Consider the following 20,774-nt stretch of genomic DNA (forward strand, 5'->3'; position numbering starts at 1 on the left):
GAAGCATAAAGTTCCCCAAATGATTTTTTTAAATTGCTTTTGCTTTTCCATTCTTAAATTTATTTTCTTTGAGACAGAGTTTGCAAAATCCAGAAGTACTAAGTCACCTATTTTTTTGCCAGGTGAATGAGCAGAAAACATAGTTTTCAAATGCAAAAAGTTATTTTTGTCATTGTAAAGAATAGAGATGAAAATTCATGCCCAAAAGCAGAAATATCAAAAAGTAAACTTCTACCTAGTTTTGTTTCAGGAATGAAAATTTTCACACAGCTCCAGTAGGTGATAATGATTAGCTTTCTTCTTACTGTGTATGGCCTTTCAAAGAGATAGATATGTTTCAGTTATGCAAACAATTCTTTTGTAAGCAAGCAAGTCCATTTTTTTCCAAGCCCAATTTTAAAGGGAACGTTTCCCATGAGCAGCTTCCATTTACCCATTTCTCCTGTATAAACTATTTGAAAAATAAGCATTGTGGGAGCCTAATTGTTTGATTAAATACAATAGATGAAGACTGCCTTATGCCTGAACCGCCCTGTAGCCTAACTGTAAACATCTGCCTTTGTTTGGTCTTTACACTGCTGTTGTTAGTGTAACAGTATTATTAGAATGTCTTTGCATATTAAAGACTTGGGTTAGATTCACAATCCAATGGAAATTATTTCTTGAAATTGTCTTAAGAATGGGACTTTGTTTTCTTGCTGAAAACAAGTAATTTAATTGCTTTGGCAGTCGGGAGGAGGCCGGCGCCCACTGAGGTGAATATTCAATACATTACTCATGGTTTGAGCTCTGTTATGGTGTGTGGGAGAACTGGTTCTGTAAAATCCAGAGGGAAATCAAGTGAGTAAACAAGAATTGTTATCAGTAAAAGAGGCAGAGGGATTAGAGAAAGTAGCACAATACTTTAAGAAGCAAATGCATAGCATAGATCAAAGATTGCTATGGCAACCTATACAGATCAGTGAAAATTGACAAATATTTCATCTGATAAATTTCATCTCTTTTTCTGTTAGTGGAATATCTATAAGCAGAATGCAATTTCCTCATATTTTTTTCAAATGTAGTAGACAATTTTTCCTCAATTTTTTTTAATCTTTGGATTGGTCACGAACAGTTTGCTGTGAGCATTTGATACTTGATGTTCTAAAAGTCAAGTTGTATTGCTTAACTAAGGTTAGGCAAATAAACCACATGGTATTGCTTCTGTTTCTCAGCTGAATGAGTGCATAAGCACTTCTGGCACAAATAGTCAAGCATAAATTTTAAATTTGGATTTTGTGATTACTCACATATACAACTTTCATATTCTTTGCACGTACTTTCTGTGACCAAACATGACAGGAAATTTTTGCCTCTCACATGTTTGCAAGAAGTGAACACTAAAGCCATAACCAAGGCAGAATCCTTTACAAAATCTTTTTGGGTAGCTTTTCATGAAAAAAGTTTTCACCAAGTTCTAGTAGTAAAGGGTAACAATAAAAGATGTTTTACACTTAGATTTTAGAATGGGCTAGTGAAAATTGCTTTATCTAGTTTTGCTATTTACTGTCCGCATATTAAATGTAAGCAGCTATATTAAACTAATTTATGGATTGAAATTAAATCAACCAATTATAGGTATTTTCAAGTAAAATGTGTCACTTCATCCTTAATTCCTACTTTGTATCTACATGGGATCTTCTGTATGATCAGAGAGAGCTATGATATCTGGCCACATCAGGACAGAATTGTAGCTTTTATGCCGACTGTCCTGTTTTTGTTTGTTTCAGATAGTCTCTTTGCATTCCTTTAAGGCAATTTTTGTAAATCCATTTGAGGGCTTTTCAGTAATATGACGTTTACAATGTATCCCAACCATGTGCTGAAATTTTACACATCATTCCCTTTTTACACTGGTATAGTATTCTGTCTTCATGCATTGCATATTATTTGTACTGAACAAAAAGTCATAAAATAGAAAACGTACCCATCACTTTTCAAAATTGTGGGAAGCAGAATGACAAATTGGTACTAGATTACTGACAATATTCCTTCTCACTAGGATTAGGGGTAGTAAGAATGGTGCACTTTGATACATAGTATTCTTTTGTTCTATGTAAAATATCACTACTGATTGACAGTATAATGGCCTGAAAGACCCATTATGATGTAAATCTTAATATCCAAAGTCTAAGTGAACTCATTAGGACTTTGTGTACTTTCCAAATAATGGTCCAGATTTTCAAAGGCTTTGGCTTACATGTTTTAATAAAATCTGGCATTCTTTGTGCAAGCAAATACCAAGTGGATAACTGCACAATTACCTATTTTCACCATTAATGTGGTATACACACTAATTTTTGGGGTGCAATTTAGGCTGTAACCTTTGAGAATTTGTGTATCATATGCAAAAGCAATGTGTAATGCATGAGAAATTGCTGTGAAATTTAGCTTATTGTTACTTGCAACATTCAAATTTCAAATGTAAGTTTGGCCATTTTGGAATGTATTTATTGTGGGGTCCAAATACTAAAGGGACATAATACACATATGAAATGTTTATTGTTTAGCTTCCTCAGAGGAAGGGGCGGAAAGCCATCCACATCTACAATCCTCATTTTGCTGCCTCTGAATTGAAAAATGACTAAAACAAGTAGTCTATGAAATGTGATACTCATAATTCTTGCATGTAGGCTGGTTTCTAATTCATAAGAATCAAATTGGATATGCTTAAAAAGCCTTCAAGAACAGATTCAACAAAGGGGGGGGGGGGAACAATCAGATGTTTTAATTTTAGTCAGGTTGGTTTTGATTGTGGTCCAGTAAAAAGGGATTAGGTGGATGGTCTTGGGGTGGCTTATCATCAGATACCAATTTCTGCAAACTTCTTGCTTTTGCGGAGTGTGATAAATGTGTAAAGCAAGTCATCACAGAACCATAGGGCTCTATCACAAGAATAATAGACTGGAGCTGACAAGAGGCAGGCCTTTGAGGGGGGAGCAAAGAGATTTTAGTGCAACGAATAATATTTAGACAAAACCCTGGCTGTGTGGCTGATATTTGTTTAAATGTGCGCTTGAGGTAAGGGAATCAGTATGGATTAGCGTCTTCTGGAGTGAAAACAGGTGAGAGGGGTGTTCAGTGTGTCAGCAGCAGAGCTTTGGAACTGGCCTGCAAAGGCGACAAGAACTGAAGCACTTTGGAAAATGTAATTTGGGTTCACTGAAAATTTTAAATCATTGTCAAGGTGCAAATGTAGTGTGCTGTTCAGTGGTGCTGTGGTGGAGTAACGCTAGATTGTAGTTCATGTTGTGTTGTGTTTGTGTGTTTTTATTTTAGTGAGTTTGTGTCCTGACATATATAAAGTTAGTGTTATTCAGTGGATGTCTTATCTGGGACACCATGGTAAATGGAATTTGTGCCTAGTGGTTTCTGTCCCAGTTGTAGCAAATGCATTAATAAGAGGGAGAGATAATGGAAGTTAACAGAAAATCTTATGTCTATAATTGTCTCCCAGTGCTGTAGCAATGCTGCTTGCAAAAACAAATCCACAGATGACATCTATAAATACACCTCTACTCTGATATAACGCTGTCCTCGGGAGCCAAAAAATCTTACCGCCTTATAGGTGAAACCGCGTTATATCGAACTTGCTTTGATCCGCTGGAGTGCGCAGTCCCGCCTCTCCCCGCGCCGCCCCCCCCCCCCCCCGGAGCACTGCTTTACCACGTTATATCTGAATTCGTGTTATATCGGGTCGCATTATATCGGGGTAGAGGTGTACCACAATACTGTAGTTCTGTCAGGGGCCTGATTTGCAAAGATGAGCATGCAGAATTGCAGACACTGTACCATGCGTGTAAAATTGCATACACAAACAGACAGAAAAGATAAATATTTTCATATTCATTATTCAAAGTACAATCACCGGGCTGAGCAGCCCCATTCCCCACTGAAGTTAATCTGAGTTCTTGCCACTTATCAGAACTAAGCCCAATGTTTATAACATAAATAAAAAATATGAAGAAACTTTGAGTTTCAAAGTGATGAAAAGCTGTGCAATTCTTCATGTGTCTACTAAATTACATTAGAGCACATGCAATTTATTGCTTTAAAAATTCATCCTCCATAATAAGGCAGAAGCAGGCTAATTGCAGGAGAAAAGATTTAAACCTTTTAAAGTGCTTATAAAACTACATCACCTCTGACAGTGCATTCAGTCTTTCACCAGTAGTTCCAACTATTATTACATATTTCATACTCTCAAGGTTCCCACTCATGCTGCCATCTTATCGATAAATGGCATAAGAGATTGGGGGTTTTTTTCTTGTCCCATTTTGCGGGCATGGTGTACTCTTGATGTGTATGTAGCTATGTAACTCCCATTAACACTAGTGAAGAACAGAGCATCGACTCCTTCTAGCAAGTTACCATTTTTATTGATATATCAAATAAGTAAAGTCATGTTGGGAAAAAGACAAACAAAATACAAGTGTAAGGATTTTCAGCTTCCAATTTCATTAACTGCAAGACAAACAGTATCTTTCTAACTCCCTAAACATGACATTACTGTAGAGAGAGTGATATAAAAATCAAATGTATTTTGAAATATCTACTTTTGTAGATAAATCCTGCTATTGCCATTTCCTAACCATATGGGAGGGGTTTTTTAATGATTATTATTGGCAATAAAGAATTACCTGTAGAATAGTTGTTTTCACCAGATAAAATTGCTGCTAAGACATCACATGGCTTTGGATAATCTCAAATTAATGAAGCAGGCAACATGCTTTTCTGAAATTGCACATGAATTGGCCTGATGCATTGATTTTCATAAATTGTATTCTAAAAGAATGCTAATTAGAATAACAGAGCAAGAACACAAAGATCACTAAAGAAAAACATCTTTCTCTTGCTGCATGGGGAAACTGATTTGATATAACTCCTGCACACCAAGAAGAGATTAGTCGTCAAAGAATTTTAAAGATTATATAACCAGCTCCTGAGTTTAAAACGAAAAGAAAATCTGCCCTTGGATATGTATGCAGCTCCGATTGAAATCAGTGGTTTCCCACCTACTTCCAACACCAGAATTTGGGCTTACGTAGTGAAAATGTTTGTAGAAGTATTAATGCACAAGAAAAATTAGACATGGTAGATAATATGATAACTTTACATTGGTCAGTTTCTGTATATGGGATAAGGGGTTAAAAATTAGAGCAGGGCTAAACTTTTCAGACCAGCACTTTATTCGCTGAAAAATGCAGGTTTGGTCAAACCCAAATTCTTTGCAAATTTGACATGAATTCACCTAATAGTTTCAAGACTTACATGCCATTCACAAAATGGCTGGAGGAGAAGGAGGTGGTGGTGGTGATGGTGATAGTACCCTTTTTATAACTTTTAGCCAAGTGGTCAGGGCACTACCTCAATCGTCCTGAAGAAGAGATTTGAACCTGGGTTTCCTTCAGCCCAGATGAGTGCTTTGACCACTGGGCTAAAGTTACAAGGAGTGTATCACTACCTGCTCCTCCTCCCTCCCATTTTGTAAATCTAGACCTTTAAAAATGATTGAAAAAGTCTGTTTGGGGTCAAACAAAACATGTTCCATTTTACCCTAAATAGATTTTTTCAATTCACCGAAATTGTTTGCAATTTTTTGATTGTTAGCCAAACTGAAATTTTTATTTCTATTTTTTTTTCACAACTGCCAGAGAACTGAAAAAATCAGTTCATTCCCCCAGCTCTATTAAAAATCTCTCTTTTCAGGCATAGAACAGACATGTGCACAAGTCAATTATACAGCATAGTACCAATTAAAGAAGGAACCAGTTGGCCCAGAGAGAGTGTGTATGGTAGCTTTAATTGACTGATAAAAAGTTAGAATGCACCCTTTCAGGCCTCAAATAGTCCTGTTTCTGCTCTGACAGGTAACTTTCTTTTTGTGTTGCAAAGTTTTCCATATCAAGTTACTGTTACATGTGAGAAGAAAACTGAGTTTGACTGTCAGATCCATAACTGGGAAATAGCCAAGACCTAAATGTGTGGCAAAGACCCAAAATGAGAGAGACAAAAATGATTAGTGCAGGAAAGTAAATGCTGTGAGATTAATTTTTTTGGTGTAAATAACTAAATCTGTTATTAGTTAGCTTCATGACTGAAATAATTGTTGTTAATAAAATTTGAAGGGGACACCAAATTGGTATGGAACATAAGTAATTTTGAGCCTGAAGGCTTGTCTACACTACCTGCTGGATCGGCAGGCAGTGATTGATCCAGAGGGGGTAGATTTATTGAGTCTCTAGTATAGACGTGATAAATCGACTGCTGAGCGCTCTCCCGTCGACTCTGGTACTCCACCAGAACGAGAAGCATAAGCTGAGTCGACGGGAGAGTGTCAGCTGTCGACTTACTTACCGCAGTGAAAACACTGTGGTAAGTAGATCTAAGTACGTCGACTTCAGCTACGCTATTCACGTAGCTGAACTTGCATATCTTAGATCGACCCTGCACGGTAGTGTAGACAAGCCCTGAGTGAGTAATATCACTAAAAATGAGAGATATTTGAGAGGTCTGGTCAGATCCCAGGATCAGTTTGCAAGACTAACATTTAGAATAAAGATGAAATACAATAATCAGGGATTCCACTACTTGATTTGTTTAGAGTCACTTTTCAAAGTAGAAATGTTAGTAAGGTACAGCTGTAACTTGTGTAGAAGCTTGTCCCATATCTGAAGAAAGGGACCTTTTCAACCTGGAACATTATGTATTACATGTAATAAATGAGATCACATTATCTGATTTTTTTTTTAAAGGTACAGTATGGCTAATCTCTCTGCAAGGATGCTAAAAGTGAATACCTTTCATCACAGTGGATTGGATACACTACCAGATACTATAAGTAGCTTATAAACAGGGTCTGATTCTGTAACCTTGTAGTAGTTCCAGTTACTTCAATGACACTGCTTATAAAAGGGCAGCAGGATCAGGCCTGAAGGGAATATACAACATGTAACATTAAGATCCTATTTTTATATTTTATTAGGCAGCCACATAAGAAATCCTCACACATATTTAAGGCATTGCTACATATGTGCACATCCTGCTTTGCTTATAACTGTATGTATAAGTGTAAGTCACGAAGATGTCTGTCCTACAGATTTTTTACACCATTAACACACACTGTCCACTAAACATGTCCCTTTGTCCTACTGATCAGCTCAGGGATTCCCATGTTTTACCTGTACAGAATGTATCGATACAGGAGCTTCAGGCTCAACTTGAGCAGGAGACGAGACTTCACCAAGAGGAGCAAGAAAAGTTTACAGAGAGGATCATTCAGGTAAATGCAAAACCCATCCACTGGTACAGACATTTGGCCAGAGCCTGCACAATGAAACATTGTTTGTCAAAAACAAGGGAAATGTGTCTACATGTTACTACTATTCACTCCCAAAAGCATCAACTTTATTTATTTTCACTCATCCAAGAATCTAGAAGCTGGTTGAATGTAAATTGACCTAATTTCTGTATCTTTGTGTCCCTGTGTATCTTCTTGATAGAGAATCAGCCAAAAAAACTCACATGAGCTGCTATATTCGTGATCATATAAGAAGAAGTGGCTGCTGCTTCTTTACCCCTTCAGCTCTCTATGAGACAGTGGAACAGCACTTGCTTGAACTCCAGGAGCAAAGTTGGATGTTGTAGGCCTGATTCTGATCTCACTTAGACAGCTCCCTGAAGTCAGTGGAGTTACACCAGTATACAGGAGATGAAAATCAGGACCTCTTTATTTCTCAGTGCTTTGCTTCCCTGTCTTTTATTGCTCATGTTCAGTGTACATAACATGAAATTGGCTATATTTGCCCCCACCTTTTTGAAGACTTGGATTCATAGATCCTGGCTGTTTTTAACTAAATCTCCATTTCAGTTCAAAGGAACAAGGCTCTGTTAACACAAGTTATATTCATTTACACATTCAAAAATGAAGCTTACAATAGTTTCCTTTTTAGTGTATTGTTTCTGGCAACATTAAGTGGCAATGGACTAAAGTCTGCCCTCTGTATGCAACTCCATGGGCATGATTGGGAGTTGTACACACACTTTTGGCCCATAATATCTATTTTTGTTTTAAACTACTTTTAAGGTCAATTATAAACCTGTAAATTGTTTGGTGGGTAAATATTCCTGATTCAATCAGGAATTGATTTACAAGGATTTACTGTTGCTGAGAGTATTTATTAATATGCCAGTTTTACTCCAAAATCCCTCTAACAGAAGAGGTAACATGTTGTATGTGCATTTTGGATAACTGATTTTGTTAGCTTAGTTCTGTGCTAAAAACTTTTTAAAGGGTTCATTATTTAGTAAAGTGCTTGTCATGGAATGGCAGGTCGCAAATAGGATTCTGAATGTTTTAGGGGTAATTAGATACATATTTTATTTTATTTCATTTCATTTTATTGGTAATAGGAATTATTGGTCTGGTTTTCTGTCCACTTTCCTGAAGATGAATTTCAAGTGTTCTCTATAGCTATGAGGTGTTTGTTGCAGGATATATTCTGTATGGTTTAAGGCATTGTGGTGGTTAGTTTACTATGGCTTTCATTTGTACTGGATTGGTAACTAACAAGAGAGGCAGTTATTTAATAGTCTCATGATATGACAGGAAACAAAACAATATGAAATGGCATCTATAAACAATGGCTCTGCATTCCTTTTCTAAATGCCTTTTCCTCATTAGTAAGCATCCACATTCAGTTAAAACAGAAATATATTGGCATTCATGTAGGAGTATGCGACTGCTGAAAGGTAATTTATGTAACTCTTATTGGTGCCAGGTCAATCCATTGCCTGCTTTTCACTTATACAGTAAGAAGTTGCATTGAAAAATGACTTTTCTGGCCAAAGTTTGGTGTCAAATAAATTATAATAGGGTTTAAATTGCAAACTGTGAGACTGTGAGCTATTCTTGGTGCTTATGGGGTTGGAACTCAGACTATTCTGAGTCTCAGTATGCTTATGTCTTCAACCACAGTGTGCATCTGTGCTTCAGCCTTGTGCAGAAACTGTAGGAGTTCACTGTGAGCCAGCTCAAACAGCCCTTTTAAGTATGAATCCTCGGTGCTAATGTAAAAAGGCCAAGACTTGTGTTTGATACCAAATATAAAGGACAAAGGAACTCTGTTTCTTGAGAGTGGGATGAAGATAAATTCTTAACAAAAGGAGTGACTGCGCAGGGAGGGGAGGAAAATTAAAATTCTTGCGTGTTGTAGGGATTATTATACTCTCATTTTATAGGAGTAGGTGGAAATTCAGTCATTAAATGAATTTTGTATGAAGCAGTTGTAAGGTCAGGGCCATGCAGGGAACATATTGAAAAGATGCAATGAAGAGAGGAAGGAAAGTATGTAGGACATAAATGTGTTTTATGTAGCAGCATTGTTGTTATGCATCTTTAAAGTGAATTAACATTCCCTCAGCAGGTTATTTGCATATGGTTAATTAATTGAGGGCTGCAAGCTGTGGTCTTCTGATTCCTCAAAAGTCAGGACTCTTGCCAAATTAAGTAGCTAATATTGATTAAAATTAGAGGTTTCAGTTTGTCTCACCCATCAGCAGCACCCTATTGATACTGTGTGCGTTGTTCCATTAAAGCTGGAGGAGGAGCAGCTGCAGACCTTGCGGAGGAAAGATTTGGAGGTGCAGAGCTTGACTTTGCAGAATAAATTGGAGGAGAAGACCTGGGGTCAGGAGAAAAGTTTGATGCAGCAAGAACTCAGGCATTTCAAGCAGAATACCTTCCTCCTGTATGTGAAACTGAAGTGGCTGCTGAAACACTGGCAGCAAGGCAAGCAAATAGAAGAGGAAGGAGAGGACATACTGGAGGTAACAGGCCCGCCTTATTCAGTGGAGTGAAACTGCAAGGATGTGTGGAGTTGCTAGTTCTGTCATGAGCAAAATGAATATTCAGATATCCCTGTTTTGCATGCAAACCTCAACTCAACCAACTATGGAGCCACACCAGCCCTCCATAATCGTGAGTTTAAAAGGGACTGAAATGGAATTTAAAGTTAAAGTTACTGGCCTTTTTAAAATAGTTTTTTGTAAAGAGGGATAACCCATATGACATCTCTGAATTACTGCTCTCTCATCTTTAAAACAAAACCCCCAGCTAGCACAAATATATGGAGCAATACGTGGGCTAATGGATTAAAATCTGTTTGGATGGTTTAAGTGATGTTGCTTTTTCCACATTTATGTACAGTGTGCTCCTCAAAAAGCCCTCAGGAATACAGATGAAGAGCTGCTATGTTTTCATACTGGCAGTAGAGTCACACACTTCTTATGGGAATTCAGCAGTGATTCATCCATGTTGATTCCTTTTCCCCACACAAACATATCACCATCAGCACTCACATCACCATTATGTAAAAAGCAACAGAGGGTCCTGTGGCACCTTTAAGACTAACAGAAGTATTGGGAGCATAAGCTTTCGTGGGTAAGAACCTCACTTCTTCAGGATTAAACAAAGACTGTGAATGGCTATCCAACTACAGAAGCAGTTTCTCCTCCCTTGGTGTTCACACCTCAACTGCTAGCAGAGCACCTCACCCTCCCTGACTGAACTAACCTCGTTATCTCCATACTGATTTATACCTGCCTCTGGAGATTTCCATTACTTGCATCTGAAGAAGTGAGGTTCTTACCCACGAAAGCTTATGCTCCCAATACTTCTGTTAGTCTTAAAGGTGCTACAGGACCCTCTGTTGCTTTTTACAGATTCAGACTAACACGGCTACCCCTCTGATACTTATCACCATTATGGTGTTCCTTCATGGAGCACCTAATAATTTAGGCCAAGATTTTCAAAACTAGTGATTTTGGGTGGCCAGTTTGAGACCCCTTAAAAGGCGTTTGATTTTCAGACAGCAAGCACCACTCTGAAAGAAGGCACCCAGAATCACCTACACACATTGGGAAATCTTGGCCTTATTAAACAAAATGACTGGGAGAGAGGCATTTTCTCAATCTGCTGCTCTAACCAAAATTCCTGGGGAGGGACGAATTATCCTTCAAATTCATATAATTCCCAAACCATCTTCTAAGTAATTGTTTCATTAACATGCCATCGCGGGTAAAATGAGGGTCCGGCTGTAGAATCTTGCCTGTATGCTCGGGGTTCTACTGATCGCCATATTTGGGGTCGGGAAGGAATTTTCCTCCTGGGTAGATTGGCAGAGGCCCTGGAGGTTTTTCGCCTTCCTCCGCTGCATAGGGCAGGGGTCGCAGGCTGGAAGATTCTGTTGTGGGTGGGTCAGCTTTTGTGGCCTGCATCATGCGGGAGGTCAGACTAGATGACCATATTGGTCCCTTCTGACCTTAAAGTCTATGAGTCTATGAGTTTCATGTATTGCTAATATTTATGTACCTCCTGTCCATGGTGTCTTTTCTTTCAGCATTTCCTGGTCTACAATTGCTGCAGGTGTTTGTGCTACCAAATTAGGCAGAATGAATAATCTTCAAGACAAGAGTGACCATTTATAAATGCTGCAAAACTCTTTTGCGTAAACTAAACCCACACCTAATAGCAAAACATCTTTTCTGTTTTCTGTTGTGTAATAACATTCTCACTGGCATACAGAATACGATTTAATAAATTGCAACACACAAGGAGATCCCTTTGCTCCAGTCTTCAGTAGACATTTTTTCACTGTACAGTTAATACAGGAACAGTGTCTGTAGAGTTCATTGTCTTGCCATTTTAGATTGAACACCTCGATGCCCTACCAGAATTTGGCATTCAGTCTGAACGAAAGGGAGATGACCCAGAACAAGATGAGGAGGAGGATGACCTTGTGTTTGCACTGACGGATTATTCCCAACATTCCACAGCGGAGAGCACTGACCATGGACCACAGCTGCAGACTGCAGAACTATTGCAGCATCAAAAGCAGGTACCACACCAGAAGGGAGTTACACATCATACCTTGGGAATTAATGCTCTAGATTTTTTTAGTGGCATCCATTTTGTTTTGCTGCTGTTCTATTTTATCTTAGTACCTAAAATTGTACACAACTTCAATCCTAGCTACACAGCAACTTTAATGGGTTTCATCCATTATATCTATATTTAATAGGGAGTCATGTGATTACTACTGTCCTCTTGACAGATGCTAGGAGTGAAAAAATCCCATTTCCTCTTGTGGCTGCTTGCCCAGAAAAATATATCAATATCTGATGGCTTGCAGAATTTACATACTCATCTTTCCTGAGCATTTTACCATCTAGCCATTAGAAAGGAGGGGTGCTTTTTATTTCATTTAAATATTTTAAGAATCTGGCACATGTATTTAATGTCTTCCGTAAAAATGAAGGAAAAGTAATGCCAAATTCTGTTACATCATTGGACATCATTTTTAAATGGCTAAAGGCAAATCCTATCCGGTCCTCCCAGCGATCTCCTGTGCCATGCCTGCCTTGAGGTTGGACTAGGCAAATGTGAAGAATTTAATCTACAATAAATGGAATCAACTCAGCAGTTAGGGTTCAAGTTGGGAATATATTTTTAAATGGCTCAAAGGCTACGTATTGAATATTACTAAACAGAGTAAAAACTTAATACAAAAGAATATACTATTAACAGTTAACAAGTGTTCCAGTAGGAGAGTAAAACAAAATGCAGTAAGTTATTATTCTTTTTAACTTCCGTCTTTTGTACACAAATGTTGCTCTAATTTAACTCTGACCCTTGTGTATGTGCATTATGATTAGGACTGCGATTTAGTCACGGAGGTCTCAGAAGTCACAGAATCAGTGACTTTCAGTGGCCTCCGTGACGTCAGCCTGTGGTGGCCAGGAGCTGCAGGGTACCCCACCGCCCGCTGGGGCAGAAAGCTGTGGGGTACCCCGCCACCTCTGGTGGCCCCCGGAGCTCCCAGCCGCCGTGGGTGGTGGGGGTACCCCCAGCTTTCTGCTGCTGCTGGCGGCGGGGGAACCCCCCAGCTCCCTGCTGCTGGGAGCGGCGCAGCAGGGGAACTCCAAGCTCCCAGCCGCCCAGGGCAATGGGGGACCCCCCCCAGCTCCTAGTGGGCAGCAGTGGGGAACCCCCAGTTCCCTGCCACTGGGCCAGCTCAGGAACCCCGAGCTCCCAGCTGCCAGAGGTGGCAGGGAACCCCCAAGCTCCCGGCCGCTCTGGGCTGCCAGGGGTGGTGGGCAGCTCCGGGCTGCTGCGGAGGAACCCAAGCTCCTGGCCCCCGCAGTTGGCGGGGAACCCCCTGAGCTCCCAGCCCCCACAGGCAGGGGGATGCCCGGAGCTGAGGCGGCTGGGGTACCCTGCAGCCTCCAGCTGCTCCAGGCAGCTCCTAGTCCCTGCAGCAGCCCCACTTGAGGTAGTGTGGGGAGCCGCAGATCCCCATTTTGTCAGGGATATTTTTAGTAAAAGTTAGGGACAGGTCACAGCTTCCGTGAATTTTTCTGTTATGCCCGTGACCTGTCTGTGACATTTACTAAAAGTATCCGTGACAAAATCTTAGCCTTAATTATGATGAATTTTGTCTATAGTTACGTGATCACATACTATTTTTCCACAGGACTCATGCTTCATTCAGTGTTCAGTTTGGAAAGTTTGTGGTAAATTAGACAGCTATTCAACATTTATTTTTGTGATCACTGAACAGTGACCATATCCCTGCCTAATTCACTTCATATTCCTGCCTTCATTTGCTGCATACCAGTCATCCTGTCCACTGAGAACCCAACTGTCCTATATCACACCAGTGTAAATTCTGATTTCTTCAGATTTATATTAAGTAATTGCAAATAGAAGTTGGTCCTAAATTCTATTCTATTCTTTATAGGCTTTTATACTTTGGTAATCAGCAAAGTATCTGAGCCCCTTCCAGTAGTGTACTAAGCCATGTGACTACACAACTGTCACATGTTTTGTTCTCTCATCCTCTCCCCCAAAAAAAGAAGTGATGTGCAATGGAGTGTCTTGATTTGGTAGGGTGTGGCTTGTTTTGTTTATATGATCTGTTGCAATGTATTTGTTAGAGAAGTCAAGGTCAAAGAAATGAGCCTTGCCCTTGGAGTGGAAGGTGGGGAGTTTTGTGCCCCTTCCTCCAAGGGCAAACTGCAGTCTGGCTTAGCCACTCTCATCACTGGGAAGTGGGGGGGAAGAGGAGGGTGTCCCGGCTCGCCCCACCCCACCCGCTACTCTCGCCCCCGACCCAGGGACCCTCTAACGCAGGGTTGGGCAAACTTTTTGGCCCGAGGACCACATCTGGGTATGGAAATTGTTTGGCAGGCTGTGAATGCTAACAAAATTGGAGGTTGGGGTTTGAGAGGGGGGGGTGAGGGCTCCGGCTGGGGGTGCGGACTCTGGGGTGGGGCCAGAAATGAGGAGTTCAGGGTGCAGGAGGGGGCTCTGGGCTGGGACAGGGGTTTGGGGTGCGGGGCAGGGGGTTAGGACTCTGGCTGGGGGTGCAGGCTCTGGGGTGGGGCTGGGGGTGTAGGAGGGTGCTCTGGGTTGGGACCGAGGGGTTCGGAGGGCAGGAGGGGGATCAGGGCTGGGGCAGGAGGTTGGGGCACAGGAGGGGGGCAGGAGTGCAGGCTCCGGGCAGTGCTTACCTCAAGCAGCTCCCAGAAGCAGTGGCATGTCCCCTGTCCAGCTCCTACATGGAGGCGCGGCCAGGTGGCTCTGTGCTGCCCCATCTACAGGTGCTGCCCCTGCAGCTCCCATTGGCTGCAGTTCCCAGCCAATGGGAGCTGCAGGGGTGGCACTTGGGGCAGGAGCAGTGTACGCAGGGCCGGCTCCAGGCACCAGCACAGCAAGCAGGTACTTGGGGCGGCCAACGGAAAGGGGCGGCACGTCCGGCTCTTTGGCGGCAATTCGGCGGTGGGTCCCTCAGTCCCTCTTGGAGGGAAGGACTTGTCGCTGAATTGCCGCCAAAGAATGAAGCGGCGGTGGTAGAGCTGCCGCCGAAGTGCTGCCGATCGCTGCTTCTTTTTTTTCCCCTGCCACTTGGGGTGGCAAAAACGCTGGAGCCGGCCCTGAGTGTACGGAGCCCCCTGCCTGCCCCTATGTGTAGGAGCCATACGGGGTCATGCTGCTGCTTCCGGGAGCCACACAGAGCCACGGCACGCGTGGAGCGGGGCAAGCCCCCGACCCTGCTCCCCGGCGGGAGCTCAAGGGCCAGATTTAAATGTCTGATGGGCCGGATGCGGCCCCCGGGCCGTAGTTTGCCCACCCCTGCTCTAGCGGCAGCCACTTACTGCCCTCCTCCAACTCTCCTCTACTGCCTGCTTCCCTGGGCCACTTCCCCGTAGCCCCAGCACCTTCTCTGCCCCTTTGTGTCAGGGCCCCAGTCTGGCAGTCATCAGCCTAGAGCTCCCCCAGCCTCTGCTGACCCTGCCCAGCCCTGCTCTGTCTTAGGTACTTCTCTCTCTAGGAGCCAGTTCTTCTCCCTTTGCCCTCCAGGGAGAGACTCCACTCCTCTCCGCCCTGCAGCCTCCACTTGAATGGCTCCCAATAAGCTCTTCCAGGATTGGCTGGGGCCCTACTCAGCCTCTCTGGCTTGCTTTAACCCCTTCCACGCCAGAGTGGGGCAGCTGCCCCACTACACAACACACTTAGTACTGGGGGAAATCACAGCGTAGAGGGAGTCTGCAAGAAAATGAATACTGTCTCAGGCTGTATTAACTTCCCACTGGAATCTCCACAGGGTTTGGGGAATAGTATGTGTATCTGCATTCCCTACTCTTCTCCCTCTAACTTCCTCAGAGGGGCCCCCTCTATGTGAGGATCCACAGGACATGAACTGGTCCTACACTATTAATACAGTATTTGTGATGGCTGTGTGATCTAATAGATCCACTCTAGGAAACAGTTTGTCTCCATCCTGTAGTAAGACTAGGATTGTTTCTAGGGAGTTTACAGGACTCTTGCACCTACTTCTTAGGTTCAAGGCTTAAACTGTTTTGTGTGTGTGGGTCTGTGCACGCGTGACGCAGACAAAACCACAAAAGTATGGTCTATAGAGAGCTGCATACTGTTCTTACAGCCTATGAACAACTGGGGTGCATTTTGCCTTTGCTTTTTGACCGTCAGTAACTGAGAACTCCATTCTCTAGCTACAATGTAGTGAAAGGTACCCAAAGCCTTTGTCCAGTAGATGTTATCATGTAAAATGCGCTACCGAGATTTTATTCATTTGGTTAGTCTGGCACTCACATGTCTGACTTAGGAAGGGTTTAGTATTAATAATCTTGTTGGAGGTCAGAAGCTGCCCTTTCTGGGAATGTAGCTCACCAGTCCCTTATATATCACCATGGTCTCCTCCCGAGAATGAGGCTGAGGCGCAGGGCACTGAAGAGATGCTTATAAACATATCATATAACTGCGTTCATCTTGTAGACTAAATTAGTCTACGATTGAGTAAAATAAATATAAACCAGTACCATCTCAATAAGCCTCAGCCATATATTAGCTTTTCAAGTACAGCCTTAGACAGCAATCTCACCAATCAAGAATATATGAATAAAATATGTCCTCTCTGAAAGAATCATTGCTCTGAGATTAATGTCAATTAAATTGGCAACAGTGGTAAGTAGCATGCATATAATTCATTTTTGTAAGTGTTACGTGCTCTTCTAATTCAGCATTTCCAGCAATCTCACTTAAGGAAATGACTCATAGTAACAAATCATGTCTCAGTACCCCTGCTGATAGAAGCAGATATTTCTAATGAATACTGCATGGGGCTCCGGTGGATTTGTGAGGGCAAAACAAGTTTTCTACCTTCTAACCAGGAAATACATATTGTGTGACTACTGCAAGAATAGCAAGATATTACTTATTTCAAGAGCTATACTGCATTTCATTGTATATTATACTGTATGGCATATACCACACTCCTCAATTTCCAAGCACTCTGTATTTGACAGATACATTGAGAGTTAAAATGGTTTACTGCTATTGGGCTTCCAGCTAATTATTAGTGACAAGAAAGGGTCATATCACTCTCTAATACGAAAAAGAAAGAAACCTTGTTGCACGTTAATTCTGATCCTGTAGCCAATTTAGGGCTCTGTAAGAGCCATATTCTGCTCTCAGATACACTATTATATGTTTGGCTCAAAATGTCAATTTTGCTGCAAAAGTAGGGCACGACACTGCATGCCCTCTATACTTAGAACTCCCACTGAATTCCATGAGCTTGCAGGATCTAAATAAATAAATAAATTAATGGAGATATCCTACCTCCTAGAACTGGAAGGGACCTTGAAAGGTCATTGAGTCCAGCCCCCTGCCTTCACTAGCAGGACCAAGTACTGATTTTTGCCCCAGATCCCTAAGTGGCCCCCTTAAGGATTGAACTCACAACCCTGGGTTTAGCAGGCCAATGCTCAAACCACTGAGCTATCCCTCCCCCCTGACTCTATACACATTACAGAATTTCCAGTATAAACCTCAGTTTATAAATTATTCCAGATTTTAAAAATACTTCATTAATACATATTTATTAGTGATAACAAAATTGGAGCAAAGAAGGTGTCACCCCACTTTCCCTAATGGAATCTCAGTACCAAAAGTGAGTTCCGTGGAAGCTCTGAGAGATGTCTGGGCGCAATATTTGAAATAGACCTTGGCCACTCATAGCTGCTAAAAGCCACCGAGGAGCACATAGCTCATTAGTGGTTGATTTCGTCAACATCTCCCTCAAAGAAGTTAGCCTGCAAACCTCCCTGAACATGCAATTCTTCTTCGGGTGATTGCTCATGTGTATTCCACAATAGGTGTGCGTGCTTGCCACATGCACCGGTGCTGGAAGTTTTTCCCCTAGCAGTACCCGTGGGGGAGCGCCCCTAGCGACCCCTGGAGTGGTGCCTCCATGGCGCGGTATAAGGGGCGCTGCACACTCCCCCCACCCTCAGTTCCTTCTTGCTGCCAGTGAAGGTGCTTCGGAACTGCTCTGCTCCAGCTTTGCTGTAGCTCATCCCCAGAACTCTTGTTTGTTCAGTGTGTGGTACCTGTAGTTAGTTGATTAGTCTAGTTTAGTTTAGCTAGAGCGCCTGGGCCGGGGCATGCCCCGGGCCCTGGGTTTTAAGTCGTGCGACACTTGTAGGTGACCTATGCCAGTGAATGATCAGCATGCAGACTGTTTACGCTGTTTGGGGGAAACCCATCTCAGCGATCGCTGCAAGATATCCAAGTCGTTTAAGCCTTGGACCAAGAAAGAAAGGGACATTAGGCTCCGGGCTATTCTGATGGAGTCGGCGCTGACCCCGGCGCACCGCTCCGAGTCGGCACCGAGTGACCCCCCCGGTGTCGGTGCGCAGCGACCCTTCGGCGCCATCGACTAGTAGGCACCGCTCCCCGTCCACGGGGCACGCCAAGAAGGCTAGGAAGCGGCCTTCTTCACGGCAGCACCGGAGTAAATCCGGGGCAGAGACTAGACCCATGTTGCAGTCCTCGATCCCCCACCGGCCTCTAGGCCTCCGACTCAAGTCGAGCGGAGTAGCCTGGCCCATTCGGAGCAGGCCTCCCCGGATGCTCTCCACAACGGAGGCCCTGCAGGTGGCCCGGGATGTCATGTCCATGCCGGTACCAGGAGCACTGCCGATGTCGGCCCCGCACTCCAGAGGCAAGCCGTCCCTGGGATCTCCGCAGTCACCCCCGACTCGGTACTGGTCTCGGTCGAGGGAACGTTCCTGACACCGTTCGCTGCCCAGTGACCGTTCTGTGCAAAGTCCACATGGGTCGCCATCGACTCCCACCAAGTTGTCTGGTTGGGTTCCATCTGACCGAGACTCCTGGCACCGCTCCGCCTCTAGGAGTGAACACCGAGGGAACCCGAGGCAGACAACGCCAAAGATCCTCGTCTCGGAGGGGCTATCTAAGCTGGTTACGACACGAATGCCGACGCCGTTCCCGTTCGTCGTCCCGCTCATGGGTCCGCCCGCCGGAGCCGATTGTTGAGCAGCTGTTACCTACGGTACCGGTCCTCCACGTCGGGATCGCGGTCCCGTGGTCGGCACTGGGCAGAGTGGCCTTGCCTCTCCACGAAGGGGTGGCAAAAATTTCAAACACCCTGTGGCAAACCCCAGCCTCATTGGCCCCCATCTCTAAGACAGCGGAATGCAAGTATTTTGTACCCATCAAGGGGCATGAATACTTATACACCCACCCTGCTCCTAACTCCCTGGTGGTCGAGTCGGTCAACCACAGGGAACGGCAGGGCCAACCAGCCCCTACCCCAAAAAATAAAGATTCAAGGAGGCTGGATTCATGTGGAAGGAAAATTTATTCATCCTCAAGCTTCCAGTTACAGGTGGCGAACCACCAGGCTCTCCTGGGCCGGTATGAGTTCAATCTCTGGGGCTCCCTGCCCAAGTTCGAGGACTCCCTCCAGGAGTGCTACAGGAAGGAGTTCAAGGCGCTGGTGAGGGTACAGCAGCTGCCAGGGCAATATGGCAGGCAGCTTCAGATGCAGGGGACACAGCCGTGTGGTCCATGGCCTCCGTGGTGTCCATGAGAAGGGCATCATGGCTCCTGCTCTCTGGGCTGTCCAGTGAGGTGCAGACCTCCCTGCTGGACCTCCCGTTTGATGGCAAAGCTCTGTTTGTGGAACAAATGGATACAAAGCTGCATGGCCTGAAAGACTCCCGCACGATGCACCAGACTCTGGGTCTCTATGTTCCGGCTCCGGCTAAACCTAAGTTCAAGCCGCAGCAGACTCCCACCCTGGCCACCCACTCAAAATACGAGACCGCTTATAAGAAGTCGTGGGACTATAAGAAGCGCCCTCAAAGGCAGTCTCGACCTGCCTCTCAGCCTGGGTCCTCCAAGGGCAAGCAGGCAGGGAAAAGGCAGTTTTGATGGGACGCCCAGGGGCGCCCTGCCAGTTCTCATCAGGGATCCAGCCTCAATAAAGCTTCCCTTCTCCAATCGTTGTGTGCTTTCCTCCCGGAGTGGTCGCATCTGACCTCGGACCGATGGGTCCTCAACACCATCTCCCGGGGCTACACCCTCCAGTTTACTTCCACTCCACCCAACCATCCTCTGCCCCCATCCCTCCTGCGGGACCCCTCTCACGAGGCTCTGCTTGAGCAGGAAGTGGGGTGGCTCCTGGATCTCTGAGCAGTGGAAGTGGTACCGGGGAAGTTCAAATGCAAGGGGTACTACTCCCGTTATTTCCTTATCCCGAAGGCCAAAGGGGGGCTCAGGCCCATCTTGGACCTGCGAGGTCTGAACCAGTACATGCTGAAACTCAAGTTCCGCATGGTCTCCCTGGCCTCCATCATCCCCTTCCTGGATCCCGGGGACTGGTATGCCACCCTCAATTTGCAGGACGCGTACTTCCACATTCATATATTCGAGGGGCACAGACGCTTCCTCTGTTTCATGGTGGGGCAGGAACACTACCAATTTACGGTCCTCCTGTTTGGCCTGTCCACTGCCGCCAGGGTATTCATGAAATGTATGTTGGTGGTAGCGGCCTACCTCAGGCGCCGGGGGGTCCAGATCTTCCCCTATCTGGACAACTGGGTGGTCAAGGGCAGCTCCCGGTCGCAGGTGTGGGATCATGTGGTGCTCCTTCTGTCCACATGCACCACTTTGGACCTGTGGGTAAACAACACCAAGTCCACGTTAAACTCTATGTGTTGTACCGGGACTATCAGGGCAGTCCTGGACAGCTTGTCGGCCAGAGCCTCCCTCCCACCGGACAGGTTCGAGACCCTGAAGGGGCTCATCGTCACGGTCACAAGGTTTCCGGTGACAACAGCCAGAG

General features: G+C 44.1%; 1 protein-coding gene across 1 annotated transcript in view; it reads left to right on the forward strand.

The window, feature by feature from the left end:
• The window catches only part of MTCL1 (microtubule crosslinking factor 1), a 198,762-nt gene that overhangs the window by 121,016 nt on the left and 56,972 nt on the right, over positions 1-20,774 (forward strand). Inside the window, exons 7-9 of the mRNA XM_065399251.1 lie at positions 7,199-7,321; positions 9,637-9,867; positions 11,748-11,936. Of these exons, the coding sequence (XP_065255323.1) occupies positions 7,199-7,321; positions 9,637-9,867; positions 11,748-11,936 (543 nt within the window). The remainder of the gene's footprint in view (positions 1-7,198; positions 7,322-9,636; positions 9,868-11,747; positions 11,937-20,774) is intronic.

This window comes from Emys orbicularis, chromosome 2, assembly GCF_028017835.1.
Source record: "Emys orbicularis isolate rEmyOrb1 chromosome 2, rEmyOrb1.hap1, whole genome shotgun sequence".
Taxonomy (NCBI): domain Eukaryota; kingdom Metazoa; phylum Chordata; order Testudines; family Emydidae; genus Emys; species Emys orbicularis.